This window comes from Podarcis liolepis (genome assembly GCF_965112155.1).
Source record: "Podarcis liolepis genome assembly, chromosome: 6".
NCBI lineage: Eukaryota > Metazoa > Chordata > Lepidosauria > Squamata > Lacertidae > Podarcis > Podarcis liolepis.
Window position 1 is genome coordinate 77,040,590 of NC_139559.1, and position 15,108 is coordinate 77,055,697.

At 42.5% G+C, this 15,108-nt stretch overlaps 2 protein-coding genes across 6 annotated transcripts in view; one reads left to right on the plus strand and one right to left on the minus strand.

Annotated features, from left to right (window-relative positions):
- DPH5 (diphthamide biosynthesis 5) overlaps positions 1 to 5,076 on the minus strand; it is a 29,805-nt gene extending 24,729 nt beyond the window's left edge. The window contains exons 1-3 of one of the 2 annotated variants that reach the window (XM_083511251.1): positions 4,806 to 5,076; positions 704 to 910; positions 485 to 609 (exon numbers count right to left, since the gene is read on the minus strand). In XM_083511251.1, coding sequence (XP_083367377.1) covers positions 485 to 609; positions 704 to 838 — 260 coding nt within the window. In that variant the 5' untranslated portion in view covers positions 839 to 910; positions 4,806 to 5,076. Of the gene's footprint in view, positions 1 to 484; positions 610 to 703; positions 911 to 2,489; positions 2,588 to 4,805 lie in introns of those variants that run through there. The other variant, XM_083511252.1, reaches the window with a different exon arrangement.
- The window catches only part of LOC310710335 (glyoxal reductase-like), a 70,371-nt gene continuing 57,897 nt past the window's right edge, over positions 2,635 to 15,108 (plus strand). For 2 of the 4 annotated variants that reach the window (XM_083511233.1, XM_083511232.1), the window contains exon 1: positions 2,663 to 2,793. In XM_083511233.1, coding sequence (XP_083367359.1) covers positions 2,673 to 2,793 — 121 coding nt within the window. In that variant the 5' untranslated portion in view covers positions 2,663 to 2,672. Of the gene's footprint in view, positions 2,794 to 15,108 lie in introns of all 4 variants that reach the window. The other 2 variants (XM_083511235.1, XM_083511234.1) reach the window with 2 other exon arrangements.

Here is a 15,108-nt window from a genome sequence, read left to right on the forward strand (position 1 = left end):
CATCAGCTGCAGTTTCCAAACGGTTTTCAAAGGCAGCCCCATGTACAGAGCATGGCAGTAATATAATTGTTAGACCAATTCAGAGTCCGAAACCCTTGCTGATCCACTGCAAAAACCCCAAAGATCAGTCAGTAGGTCCCAATATACCTTTCTGCCCACCCTTGATGTTGGCAGCCAGTTTTTTATATTCAAAAGAAGCATAGCTGCTTCTCCAAAACCCTGGGTGGGCTCATAGCCAACATGTTTGAAAGTCAGTCCCTGCCACATAAGCCAAGCAGAGGTTAAGGCAGCCTTTCTCAACCTGTGGTTCCCCAGATGTTGTTGAACTACAACTCCCATCACCCCTAGCTAGCAAGGCCAGAGCTCAGGGGTGATGGGAGTTGTAGTCCAACAACATCTGGGGACCCACAGGTTGAGAACCGCTGGGTTAAGATTTAACATGGCATTGGTAACAGGAATATTTAGAGGTGTTGCCTCCCCTTACCCAAAAGGATCTCCAACTACAAGAAAAGCCACGTCACATTGATGTGCACCCTTCAGGATTGTATCTGCTTCTTGTTCTACAGTTTCTCTGTCGGCGAGAATCAGTTCTTTGCCATAAAACTCCTCCTAGGGGGAAAAGAAAGGGGGTATTATTTGGTATTATTTCACCCAGAGTTGTATCCCACCTTCCCTCCAAAGAACTTAGGGTGCATCTACATACCAGTGCTTCCTTTCCAACAGTGAGGATCGACGTGTAGGCTTCCAGGTACACTCGGCTACACTGCTTTATTACCTCCAGGCCTTTAACTGTAATATCTTTGGCATCTCCAAGTCCAAGTCCAATCAGGTAAAGCATTATTATTATTATTATTAAATTTAAGGAATGGAAAAGAATAGACACCAATTCCAGGGTGGAGGGCTTTGCAACCTGCCAAAAAGTTGAAAAAAGAACAAAAAAGCAATCAGAAATTCTGTACATCGTTGTTAGTTAATGGAACACTGTAAATAATTTTGTTCTGTGAACTGCCCTTTGTTCTGTGAACTGTCTTGAGACCTCCGGGTATAGGGTGGTATATACATTCAATTAACAACAACAACAATAAATAAACAAATAAGGTTTTTCCCCAGCAAAATTTATTTCTAGAATTACAGGTTTCCATAAGCAGTAAAAGAAAGTAATATATGGCTACTATTTATTTGTCACCCAGTGCAAAACATCTCTAGGTGGGTTATATAACAATTAAGAAATCATCAAGTTTTGCAATAAAGCAACAATACCCCTCCTCTAAAATTATATATAGCACAGAAACACCAGTAAGCACGGTAGTCATATTCCTACAAAAGCATGGGAGAAGAGGTAGGTTTTAACCTGGCGCCGAAAGAATGTTGCTATCAGTGTTTCACAGATGCGAAGCTACAACCGAAAAGGCCCTGTCCTTTGTTGCCATCTTCCAAACCTCTCAGAGAAGCACCTGGATAAAGGGTCTCAGGTGATGGGTATGTTTGAGTCAGGAGATGGATACTGGGGTCCATATGATGCATTTTGGTTAAACCAGCACTAAGAATTGGGATCAGAAATGGATTGGTAGACCTTTCACACATGACCCTTTCAAATGCACATCTTTGGAAAGCCCCAAATCACAGGTTCGCAGAGATGGAAAGGGAGCCAAGGGTCATTTAGTCCAACCCTCCCTGCGGTGTGGGAATCTCAGCGAAAGGGAAAGACAGCACAAGACTATATTGATGATGATTATTTATTGAATTTTTATACTGTCCTATACCCGGGGGTAAGGGACGTGGGTGGCGCTGTGGGTTAAACCACAGAGCCTAGGACTTGCCTGTCAGAAGGTCGGCGGTTTGAATCCCCGCAACGGGGTGCGCTCCCATTGCTCGGTCTCTGCTCCTGCCAACCTAGCAGTTCGAAAGCACGTCAAAGTGCAAGTAGATCAATAGGTACCCCTCCAGCGGGAAGGTAAACGGCGTTTCCATGTGCTGCTCTGGTTCGCCAGAAGCAGCTTAGCCATGCGGGCCACATGACCCGGAAGCTGTACGCCGGCTCACTCAGCTAGTAAAGCGAGATGAGCGCCGCAACCCCAGAGTCGTCTGCAACTGGACCTAAATGGTCAAGGGGCCCCTTTACCTTTGATACCCGGGGGTCTCAGGGCGGTTCACATTATAAAATCAAGATATAAAACCACAAAATACACAATAAAAATAAAAACAACCACCCAATAGCCCCCCCAGCCCCAAACGCAGCACGACACCGTACCAATACAAGACATACACTGGGATGCGGGATAACCCTTAAGGTGGCAACTTCGGCCAGGACACGGGACTGCAGGCTTACGTGGGAAACCCCACCACCACCATCACGCACACCTGTACACGCGCCAATATGCAAAGCAGGGCTCGCTTAGGATCGGCTGCTGCGGCTCCTGCTATTGGCCGGAGAGTCCCATCACTCCCCCCGCCCCCCCGCCTGCTCCCGCCTCCCCGCTCGGACTCACACGTGCGCCGCCAGCGGAGCGCTTCTCAAGCCGCCGCTGCCTCTTCCGGGCATCCCCGCCGCTTTGCCGTAAAGCGAGCGGCTTCGCGACAGTTTCGCGGCGGCCGGAGCCGAGAGACAGAACGAGGAGCGCCTCGTTGTGGGGGGAGGAGGCGATGAAGGAGGAGGCGGCGGCGGCGCGCGGATGGCGCCTGGGCCGCTGAGGTGGGAGCGGCTCGCCATGAGCGCGTGGGCGGCCGGGAAGGCGCTCGCGGGGCCCTCGGCCCGCCTCGCCAACGGCCTAGAGATCCCCATGCTGGGGCTGGGTAAGTGCGCAGGCCGCCCCCTCGCTCGCTTGGTGGATCACACTCACTACATTCCTGTCATAATATAATATGACATATTATAACATAACATAAGCCACCCCCTCGCCCGCTTTGCTAATAACACTCATTATATTATTATTATTATAAATATTATATAATATAATACAATATACCATATTATACCATAACGTAAGCCACCCCCTCGCTCGCTTTGCTAATAACACTCATTATATTCCTATAATAATAAAATATAATAAATATTATATGATATAATACAATATAACATAACGTAACCCGCCCCTTTGTGCGCTTTGTTGATTACACTCATTATATTCCTATAATAATAAAATATAATAAATATTATATGATATAATACAATACAATATAACATAACATAAGCCGTCCCCTCGTGCGCTTTGTTGATGACACTCATTATATTCCTTTAATAATAACATATAATAAATATAATATGATATAATGTAATACAATGCGGGAAGCGGGTGGCGCTGTGGGTAAAATCTCAGCGACTAGGACTTGCCGATCGCATGGTCGGCGGTTCAAATCCCCGCGGCGGGGTGCGCTCCCGTCATTCGGTCCCAGCGCCTGCCAACCTAGCTGTTCGAAAGCACCTTCGGGTGCAAGTAGATAAATAGGGACCGCTTACCAGCGGGAAGGTAAACGGCGTTCCGTGTGCTGCGCTGGCTCGCCAGATGCAGCTTCGTCACGCTGGCCACGTGACCCAGAAGTGTCTGCGGACAGCGCTGGCTCCCGGCCTCTAGAGTGAGATGAGCACACAACCCTAGAGTCTGGCAAGACTGGCCCGTACGGGCAGGGGTACCTTTACCTTTACCTTTAATGTAATACAATATAACATATTATAACATTATAACATAACATAAGCCACCCCCTCGTGTGCTTTGTTGATGACACTCATTATATTCCTATAATATAATATTATAATATTATACACACACAAAAACCCATTCCCGCCTCTTTTCCCTCTCACGAATCACAAAGCGGCTCGCAACAAGAAAGGGCAACGGCTTAAGGAAGTCAAACCTTGAAATGATGAAATGATTGTACAATTAATGAAATGTATAAATTTGAAAAGTATAAATAAAAACTTGGGGGGGGGGGAGAAGGGCAACAGCATGGGCAGAACAAACAGCGTTTTGCCTTTGCTGCACAAACCCTATGGGATAATCAATAGATCACTTGCAATGGTTTTATTTGCTTCAATGCATTCAACATCATCATATGCCCACCTTTGATCTTCCAAGGAACCCTGTGAGGTAGGTTAGGCCTCTGGATACTTGGTAATGAAAAGCAATAGGTCAGTTCGTCTGGCTGTTAACGAGAAGGTTGGTGGTTTGAGCCCACCCTTACTGGGAGCCTTGTTTTATTAAGGAGATGTTTGGATGGTGATACCTGGCTCTGTGGGTAAAGGATAAAGGGACCCCTGACCATTAGGTCCAGTCGTGGCTGACTCTGGGGTTGCGGTGCTCATCTCGCTTTACTGGCCGAGGGAGCCAGCGTACAGATTCCGGGTCATGTGGCTTCAGATTGGCAAGTCCTAGGCTCTGTGGTTTAACCCACAGCGCCACCCACATCCCTACTTGGCCCTGTGACCATACCTTAAATCCTGTTCCTCCTCCTGTAGAATTATTTCCCCATGCACAACCCAAGGACAGAAAATTGTGGGGGAAAGAGGGCTTTTGTTTTTGTAGATGTTGGCAGTGAGGCATCAGAAAATGGTCTTTGGTGATGTAATATCTCCTTGCTGGTCCTCTTTGTCTTAGTTAATCACTTTCCTTTCATCAGTCAAGCATCCAAACATCCAGTGATGATAATGATGAGGATAATGCTAATTAGCCTTTCTGTAGTACACTTCAAGTGTTCAAAGTGCTTCACTATCTTAATAACCCTTACATAGTGATTAATTCAAAAAAATGAAAGGTGGGTGGAAATTCTCATGCATAATAGGCAATGAAAGGGAACATTAAAACCTTTACCTGTGGCTAAGAGAAAAGGAAAGGGTTATTTCTCTGCCTGTCCATGGCCACTATGCTGCATCAGCTCACGGTTATTCAACAGCAGTATTCAACGGTGATTCAACAGTATTCACCAGCTACTTGCATTCAAGAACTACATAAAATTAGCAGGAGGTCACTCTTCCCTAGTTGCTCAGGCATGCGAGTTTTCATTATGAAGTTTGGAAAGTCTTTTTCTCTCATCAGTGGAGCAGAGCAAATAAATGTTCTTTTCCTAGCTACGCCCCTTTGAGAAGTGGAGAAAGGGATTATTTTGTTCATTGAACTGCAGTTGATGTGGGGGGGGGGAGGGCTTCCTTGCATTACGACACACTTGGCTTTCTCTGGAACTGATCCCGCTGTTAACTTTTTCCAAAAGGCTGTGCGTGCGCAAACACACTCGCACACCCAGCAGCTATCAAAACTGGCATCTGGGTTGGCTGCTCAGCAGAGCCCAAGCAATATGAACTTGCCCTGTGTCTGCTAAAATCAGTGGCAAAACTCTTGTTGATAGTAAGGCACTCCTTGCTGAAGTCTCAAGTAAAATCCCGAAGAGCAGTGTCCTCTTCCTATTGAAGCTGGTGCTGTTGCTTAGTCGTTTAGTCGTATCCGACTCTTCGTGACCCCATGGACCAGAGCACACCAGGCACGTCTGTCTTCCACTGCCTCCCGCAGTTTGGTCAGACTCATGCTGGTAGCTTTGAGAACACTATCCAACCATCTCGTCCTCTGTCGTCCCCTTCTCCTTGTGCCCTCCATCTTTCCCAACATCAGGGTCTTTTCCAGGGAGTCTTCTCTTCTCATGAGGTGGCCAAAGTATTGGAGCCTCAGCTTCAGGATCTGTCCTTCCAGTGAGCAGTCAGGGCTGATTTTCTTAAGAATGGATAGGTTTGATCTTCTTGCAGTCCATGGGACTCTCAAGAGTCTCCTCCAGCACCATAATTCAAAAGCATCAATTCTTCGGCGATCAGCCTTCTTTATGGTCCAGCTCTCACTTCCATACATCACTACTGGGAAAACCATAGCTTTTACTATACGGACCTTTGTTGGCAAGGTGATGTCTCTGCTTTTTAAGATGCTGTCTAGGTTTGTCATTGCTTTTCTCCCAAGAAGCAGGCGTCTTTTAATTTTGTGACTGCTGTCACCATCTGCAGTGATCATGGCGCCCAAGAAGCTGGTAGAAAGTGGGAAATCAGGAGCTCTGTGGGCGTGGGAAACCTGAGTAAATAATACGTCAAGGCAACTGCAATATCTGAAATGCTTAAGGTGATTCTGTGCTTGTGTGTCATTTAAGATGATGAGGAACAAGTTTTGTTTTTAGGGATATTCGTCCAAAATTACTGATCTTGAGAAATCCCGGTTAAGCCTCCCAAGGAACTCCAGGGTCCCTAAAACACAGTTTCAGAACCGCTGGTTTAATTAAAATCTGGAGAATATCTCCTCTTCTTGAAACCCCTTTGAAATAGGACCACATGGTGCTCATCGTACACTCTAATTCTAATAAGTAAGGAGGCGTCACTTCCTGGCCTTTATAATGGCTTCTGTGGCCTTATAAAACTTCTTTTTAAAAGCTTCATTGCAGCATAACGGCTAAAAACAATTGGAAAAAATAATACAGCAACCAGAGCAGCTTTTTGGAAGCCACACAGTGCATTCAATGTGCCTTTATTGTTGAAAGCCATTGTGGGAGGCGAGGGACTTAATAAATGGAATCTCCTGGTGTTTTAAGAAGTATTTCATTAGTTGTAGTCTTAGCAAGATACTTCTATAAGCATTTTATTAAATTACAGAAGAGAAACCCGTAGTTGCAAAGCTGTTCACCATGTAGCATTTCTGGAACTTTATATGATACATGTTCTTAAAAGAACGACCCTGGTTTCTGTGGCATTTTAAAAGCTGCCTTTTAAACATTGCACAGTTTTTTGCCTCCTTATTGTGAAGGGGTAATTTTTGTTTTGATTGGACATCTTTTATTTAAATAAAAAAGAATTCTGGTTGTCGTAAGTATTAGAATTTCAGGGTTTTAAGTAGCACAAGCCTGTGAAACAACATGCTGCCAGAATGCTAGTGTAGTACACAGAGTTCTGTACTTCAGCTCAGGTGGTTCTGGGTTCAAATTCCTGCTTATTCTTGACTGAATGAAACTCAGTCTCTTAGCCTAGCCTAATTCCTAGCAGATAAAATTGAAAACCATCCTAGATAAGATTCCACCCCCACCCTCCTGTAACTTCTCGTGGTGTTTCTCTGGGGGAAGTATCCTGGCAATACTAAGTTACTAGGATTTTCTTGAATTCTACTAATTGTTTTGATGAATTTATTCCTGTTGTTTGCTTTATTTATATATTATTGTGTTTGATATTATAGCTATTGCAGTCTTTGTTGATTTTTATATGTGAGTATTGTGAGCTGCTTTGAGCTCTGTTGCTGGAAAAGCAGAATACAAGTATTAAATCAAATCAAATAAAAAAGTACAACTTGGTTTATCTACACAATCTCTGAAAGATCCAGAATATGAGGTTAACTATAATATTCATAGATACTAGCCAAATGAGGAAGATGTATTAAGATAGGTTGTTTTCAGGGTTGTGGAAAACCTTGGGAACAGAGGGCGCAATGAGTAGCAGGAATTGGCAAAACTGATGTGTCTTGTGCTATTGGAAGCCCCTGTGCAAGTCCAAAGTCACCATTAGACACAACCCTGAATGTCTTTCGCTATCCAGATTAGAAGAATATGAATCTATTGACATAAATAGCGCAATCCATTCCGTTAACCAGAATTTGCCATGATGAAGGAAGATCAGTTCATGAGGCTTTGTTAGAGATTTTTTTTTTTTTACTTTGTGAAAAGCATCTGGATATGGTGGAATAAATTCAGGGGATTTTACAGTATAAGAAACAGATGGCCAAGTATTTTCTTCTGGCTGCTTTCTAATGCCAAGGATTTGTGGCTAGCTGAGCAATTCACTCAATTATAGCTTGTGCATACATATGTGAAAAATAATGACAATAAAGGAAAGGAAATTCATAAGCCAAGTTGCTGTCTTTAAGTTGTTTTTATCAGAATTATTCTTAAGCAATTTCAGGCACAAATCCATATGATCTGCTGTGACACCCACCCATCCCAAAGTTAGTATTTTATGGGAAAGAATTCTAATTTCAACTAATTTTATTGCTAGCTTGGTCAATTAAAATATTTCTGCTTTATTTTTTTTTTTTTTAAAGTTTGGTTTTTATCTAATTAATGTAGTGTTGTGAACACACCAACATTATTTGCTGAATTCTTACATTATTATTTTGAATGAATATGGAGGGTATACACCCTTGGCCAAAGTATGCCCTCTGTCCTGGCATGTACAGCTTTCCCCTAGAAATTTGATATTGCTGCTGGGTGATTTCCCCCACCTGTAGTCTGGATATGGAATACTCGCTGATACTGCTTTCTAACACAGGAAAGGAGGAGAGGATTATTTCTGCATCACTTCCATTTCTCTTTCTTCCACTCTTCTGCCTATGTGGAGGAGTCAAGGCTTTGGGAACAACATTCCTTCTTGTTTTTGAAACCGTTTTGCTTGAGTAACTTTCCGGTTTGATACAGATCCAAACGGTGCTGCAAAATAGAAAGGGGTGGAAACTTTTAATATGAAATGAGAGCATATTTCAGTTTTTATTCCATTATCCAGAGTCAATTAGTAGCAAACTGTTAACGTAACCTTGAGAATTCAGGATTGTATCGAATGCTAGTCCTACACACTCATGGAAGTTAATGGGCACAACTAATAGGTTCATTCCTTTCAATGGGTCTGCTTTGGAAGGAACTGAGTTGGCTACAACTCTGAAAGTTTCAACAAAGTAACTTCAGCTCGTCACAATCGTAAAAGCCCATTGTGCCTTCTTTCCCCAGTGTTTCCCCAAACTTGGGTCGGCAGCTTTTTTTTGGACTACAACTTCCATCATCCCTAGCTAGCAGGACCAGTGATCAGAGATGATGGGAGCTGTTCAAAAACAGCGGGAGACTCTGTTTTGCCCATGCTTCTCTGGGTTTTTCCTCCAGTCTGCTGAGCTAAGAAGCAGAAAGTGGTTCAGATAGGCAGAAGCCAGGCCTGTGGATACAGTGGTACCTCTAGATGCGAACGGGATCCGTTCAGGAGCCTTGTTCGTATCTAGAAGCAAACGTAACTAGCAACGGCACGTCTGCACACTCGCATGTCGCTTTTTGCTGCTTCTGCGCATGACGGCATTATGAGCGTCTGCGCATGCGCAAGCGGCGAAACCCGGAAGTAACACGCTCCGTTACTTCCGGGTTGCTGCGGAGCGCAACTTGAACGCACTCATCCTGAAGCATATTCAACCCGAGGTATGACTGTACTCATTCTGGAGTCCAGGAGTGTCACCACTTAACTACTTCCTCGTCCACTTGTGGCACAGATTGACCAATTCCAGTCTATTCTGTGAGTCAGCCTAAGAGCAATTGAAATAGGTAAATGCTTCCTATTCTCAGTCTTCAATACTGTGCTTCATACAGAACTGAAAAAGACTTTGTAGAAAATGCACAGCCGTGCAGTTTGTTTCTTTGTAAAGTGTTGGTACACAAAGTTGTTGGACTGTTTCAACACATGGTTAATGTCCTTAAACCTGATAACTGTGTTTGTCTTTCTCCCACAGTACTTCTAAAATCTAGGGAAGCTTTCTAGCATTCCCCCCCCCCCTTTCACATGCCACATTTGTAGTTCATGGCTTTTCTTTCTTAGCCAGAGGCTATGTACAAAAACGGGACCTGAATGGCTGTATCACGTGAGGCTGCAACTTGGGTTGCAGCCATTGTGCCTTCAGCTGAGTCAGGGGGAGAATGCTGATTTTCTGCTCCCCTTGGGTTTGTCGGTGCTTCTTGTCAAGGGAGACAGCTATGTAGATGGCTGAATTAAACCCCCCCCCCCAATAATGCATATCAGAAAGTTGAACTTGCAGGTTGCTTACCATGAAATCACAGAAGAATAATCAATGCCTTGCTTAGTTTTTTTGCTTCTCAGTTTAAAAGGGAGAAACGGGTAAGGCAGTACCACTTAATAAGCAGTCTTTCTTTAATGAGATGGTATTTTATGTAGTGTACCTTTCCTTTTGCTCTTGTGGAACCAAAGAGCATTAATACGCTGCCCGACATATTTAAGATATATTATTTTTTTTCGTGCACCAGAAGCACTCACATTACTCCCAGGTAAGCGTGCATAAGACTGCAGCCTTAATGCCCCTAACTACATCCTTCAGGTTTTCATATACCATTGTATACTTAAATAGCAGAATAGTAGAAATCAGGAATCACAAAATTGGCCTTTGTGCCATTTGCTGTTAAAGCATATCTTCCTTATCCCTGAACAAAGTGAATGTCTTGGGGCTAAAGTAAGTTGGTCATTTTAGTTTGGCTTGGGCAGTTGGGCAGGGAAGGTATAGTCTCATTGTCTTCCCCCTTCCAGAATGTTCTGTGAACCAAAGTGAATGGGTTGGCAAGACTGTTAGGGAAGAACAAAAGCATACTCCTTGCAAGAAATTGGGTCACCACCAGCTTTAGTTCCCACCTTAGCTGTGACTGCAAATATGCCCCTTTATTCTCTCCCATGACTGACATTTATAGGGGGAAGGAAAAGTGGGAGATTAAACTTACTCAGTTTCTGATGCTATGCGCCTATCCTGCTGAATAGGACCCTGCATGTGTGAATGAAACTAAAAGGCTTCGTTTGGACATAAACTCAAGTTTATTACAAGAACAAGCTGCACCAAAGCCTTGAACTTGTCCGTTTACTTCCCTCCTCCGACATGGCCACAAGGAGGAGATCAGAAGCTTTCACTTCCGTTTTTTGCTTAACCACAGCTTGTTGCAATTAATCAAACCTTGATTTATCACAACAATGGTTTGTTGAAACAACCCAATTTTGAACTATAGGCTATTAAGCTGATTTTTAAAAATAAAATAAAAATAAAAATAAATTAACCACAGTTGTTTCAGAATAAGGCTAAACTGTGGTTAATAAAAAGCAGAAGTGAAAGCTTCTGATATTCTTGCAGTGACACAAAAGGAGGGTGCATGAGTGTGAGGCTCATTCTGGCTCATTCTCCTAATTCTAAAGGATAGCTTATTGTTACGTTCAAACACAGCTAATGTATCGTCCTAAGTAGGAATCATTGCAATATATGGGTGCTCTCCCCTCCCCCCAGCACAGCCATGGCACTATAATAAAAAGGAATTTTGCTAGTTACATGATGATGATTATATTTGATTTGTATCACACACTCTCTCATGGGCTCAGCATTTTTTATTAATGTTAGTATTCCTGCACCCTAGGGATATACAATTTATGGCAGTATGTAATAAATATAAAAATGTGCGAGATTAACACAGAATGCATTAGTTGTTTACAACTGATTGTACTTCTGTTCTACACACTGATTTAACTGCAGCAAATTTTCCCCAGGAATACCGTGAACTGCAGTTCTGTGAGGCTACTGAGCCTTCTCTGTTCAAGATCCTTAGTCTTCAGTATGCAGAATTATAATGCAATTATGATGCTATTAGTCAGATGTAATAGCATCCCTTAGGTAGAAAAAGTGCCACAACTACTGCAGTTGAGACATTAATTGTCTCAGGATATTTAATTGTGTCACAACACACACACAGTATTCTAAATAGGCAGCAAAACAATATACTGAGCTAGTTTACAAATTTCAGACAGGTAATCTGAAGGCTTACTCTTAGAAGGAAAGGAATTTATCCTGTGCTGAAAGTAATAAATCTGTAAATTCTTTTGATCTCTCTCATGTGAAAAACAGACCCAACAATACTTCTTTGGTTTCTTCCTATCTCATGGTGGGAAGAAAAGGAGAACAGGGAAGACCAAGGATCCGTCCAGGTATTAGAAGTACTGGAAGTTATTTCAATTGGCTGTAACAAAAGGAGTAGAGTGGAAATCATTGAAAACTGGTTCACACCAGCAATTCTTCGTGCACTATTAACTGTTCAGATCTAGTCACAAAACATTATTCTGAGGAGAAAAGGTTTAGTGAACCCTGGAAATTGGATTTGATTTATGCCAGAAAATCTGCCTTTTCACTGCTTGAGATTTTCTATGGAAGAAAGCCACAGCCTTTTACCAAACGGTTTCTAAGGAAACATCTTATAGCAGAGCATCTAAAAACAATTTGGTTGTTAATGAGAAATAGTTCTCACAACGGTGGGAAAGTGCTGAGTGAAAGAAAAGGCTTCAAGATTTTGGCACTTTCTCCATAAAGGCATTTAAATAAAAGTGTGCTGTGCTGTAGCAGAGCTTATGAAATTTCCTGCATAGAAGGGACTTTAATCACCTGGTTTTCAGGGCTCTGTGCTCTGGTTTCACATCCTCCCCTCTTTACTGCAGGTAAACACTTTAAAGTGAGCTGCAGAAATACCTTTAAATTTTTTTATTTAAAGCAAGTTAGACACTTAGAAATTTGTCATTCCATTGATATATAATTTTATGGTATTACTTAAAAAAAAAAAGTGTTATGAGCCATCAAACCTTGGAAATACACTTTTCTCGAAAGGTTTCTACAATTTTGGCCACTAGTACAGCGCGCTCTGAATCTTTACTCTGTTACTGGAGTGAGTGCTGTCTGTCAGGATCAGTCTGGTCTTCACACAAGAGCCTCCTGTTGTGTGAATGGCTGTCTCTTGGGGCTAGCCTCCCTCTTTCCATCCTATTGGTTTTCTCTGCCCAGGCTATAAATGTTTCTAGGTCTTTGTCTAGGTCCTTCTGTCCTGGGGTTGACCCTCCCATATTACATTTGTTTGGACCTGCTTACTAGCATCTACATAGGGGACCTTTTTTAGCCCAAGGTCCCATTCTGGCCCAACTTCCAGGGACCACAATGGCACTGGTGAGCAGGGCAAGCAGACCAACTCCTGTCCTCCATGCAAACAAGCAAGAAGCACAAGTTCAAGCACTGATTCTAGCCTGGCATAAAGGAGACTGCAAAGTATGGCCTGGGGAGAGTCCGAAGGGCCAGAAAGAGAGGGTTCAAAGGCTGCGTTTGGCCCCTGGAGCTGAGGTTCCCCATTCACGGCTTCGGCCATCAAGTGGGATCTGCCTCGTTCTCCATCTGAATCCTGCTTGGATTTGAACTGAGCCCTCTGCCTGCTCAGCAGTCTAGTCATGCTACTCTCAGAAATACTGTTAATACACAGGAGCATGGTTCCTGCTGCTATGTAGCCATAGGTCATCCCTGTAGCTGTCACGCATAAACATTTCCTTAGACTTGCTGTGGTGGGATGCTGAGAAACCACTTGGGGAACTGAAAAAAGAAGGAAGGGTAGATTAACTGATCAGATGTCCTACATCAGAGACATGTAGAAGGGTGTACTAGCCTCTGAAGCAATAATTTTGTTGTGGAAAATGCATTCTGAAGTAATTTTGGTGCCAAAAATAAAACAGAGGACCCTACTTCCAAGTATGTAATTATGCACTAACCATAGCTAAGGTATTATCTTCAACCAAAATGCTAATGTTTACAGCTTCTTTATGTATGCTCCGTGGTCCGCCCCCTTAGTCTTTCAGTTTTTCTCATTCTGTTATTACTTCTGCTTTTTAACAGTCTCAGGTGCCAAATGAAAAATTCAAAAGTAAAAGGTGTGTTGGAAATGAAACGTCCGACATTCTATCAGGATTGTTTGATTAGTGGGATGCCTCTATGAATGTTTAAGACAAATATTTTGAGAATTAGTTGTACATATACAAAGTTGTATATGTTTTGAGAACTAGTTGTACATATACAAAGTTTTTGGGAAGGCTGAAGCTCAGGGGTAGAGCATCTGCTTTGCTTGCAAAAGGTTAAAAGTTTAGTCCCCAGCATCTTCAGGAAGGGCTGGGAAGGACACCTTGTCTGAAACCCTGGAGGGCCACTGCCTGTGAGTGTAGACCAGCGATGGCCAAACTTGCCCCCCCAGCTGTTTTTGGACTACAACTCCCATCATCCCTAGCTAACAGGACCAGTGGTCAGGGATGATGGGAATTGTAGTCCCAAAAGAGCTGGAGGGCCAGGTTTGGCCATCACTGGTGTAGACAGTGTCTAAGGTAGATGGACCAACGGTCTGAATTTGTAAAAGACAAGCTGCTTGTGTTCCTATATGAGCTTGCCTTCTTGGAAGTTGGCATAATGTATTAGCGAGACCCTTCTGAGGTAATTAATTTCTAAATATCAGAACTCACACATGGTCACTATTTCCTAAAAGAATTAACTTTAGTGCATTGGTTTGCTGTAAGGATAGTCTGTACAAGGATTTAAAAGATGTGTTTTTTTAAAGCTGTGTTACTGAAACATGATTGTACAGATGTAATTGTACTTTAATTGTTTTTTATCAAACAAATAACATGAAGTTGCCTGATTCTTTTATGCAAGACTTGCTTTGGAAATGATACATATCTTAAGCAAAACAGTGGAACTGAAAGGCCTATCCAGGTTTAGTTAAAACATTCCCACGATGTAGTCCAAATGTTGAGTAACTCCACAGAAATGAAAGACTGGATGTCAAAATAAATTAGTATGCGTATGCGCTTATGGATCAGCTTTCCACTTTATGGCCACATCCTGCAAGGACTCTTCTTAGTTTTAACTAGAGCTAAAGACACAAGATGGTTTTACTCACAGTTAATGAGTTCTGTATAACTACCTATAGGTTTCCTTAGCACACATCCTGTTTTTATGGGAACAACATTTCAGAGGATATAGATAAAGGTTGTAAATATTTGGGGTGTCATTGTACTGTAGGAAGCTCAACAGTTAAAAACTTCTAAGCCTTTTTGTCAGGAAATTAATTCAGAGGGCTAAAGAACAGTAATAGGATATTCTCAGCAGAGGCAAAATACATGAATAAAAGATAAAACTTAAGAGCAGTTCCTTTGTTTATATAATGTGATGATGATGATATTGTATAACTGCCAAAGAGTCAATAACATAAAAACTTTTTACTTATCATCTCTGTGGATTTTATCCAATAATAGTCCTCCTCGGAGTTCACCCATTGAAATTAAAGGACACCACTAATTTAGCACACTTTAGCAATTTGGTCTATTCTGGGCTTGTCTTAGCTGGATACCACATTATAGTTTTTGTTCAACATTCAGAGTGTTGTTCAGTCTTCTTGAGGTCTCCATCCAGAACTATACATGGAATAGAAAGTGTGCAGCCAGATTAGGGAGGAAAGGTGATTGTTGCAGATGTAGCTGCTTTCACAATTTACCATAATTATATTAAGTTTTAAAAC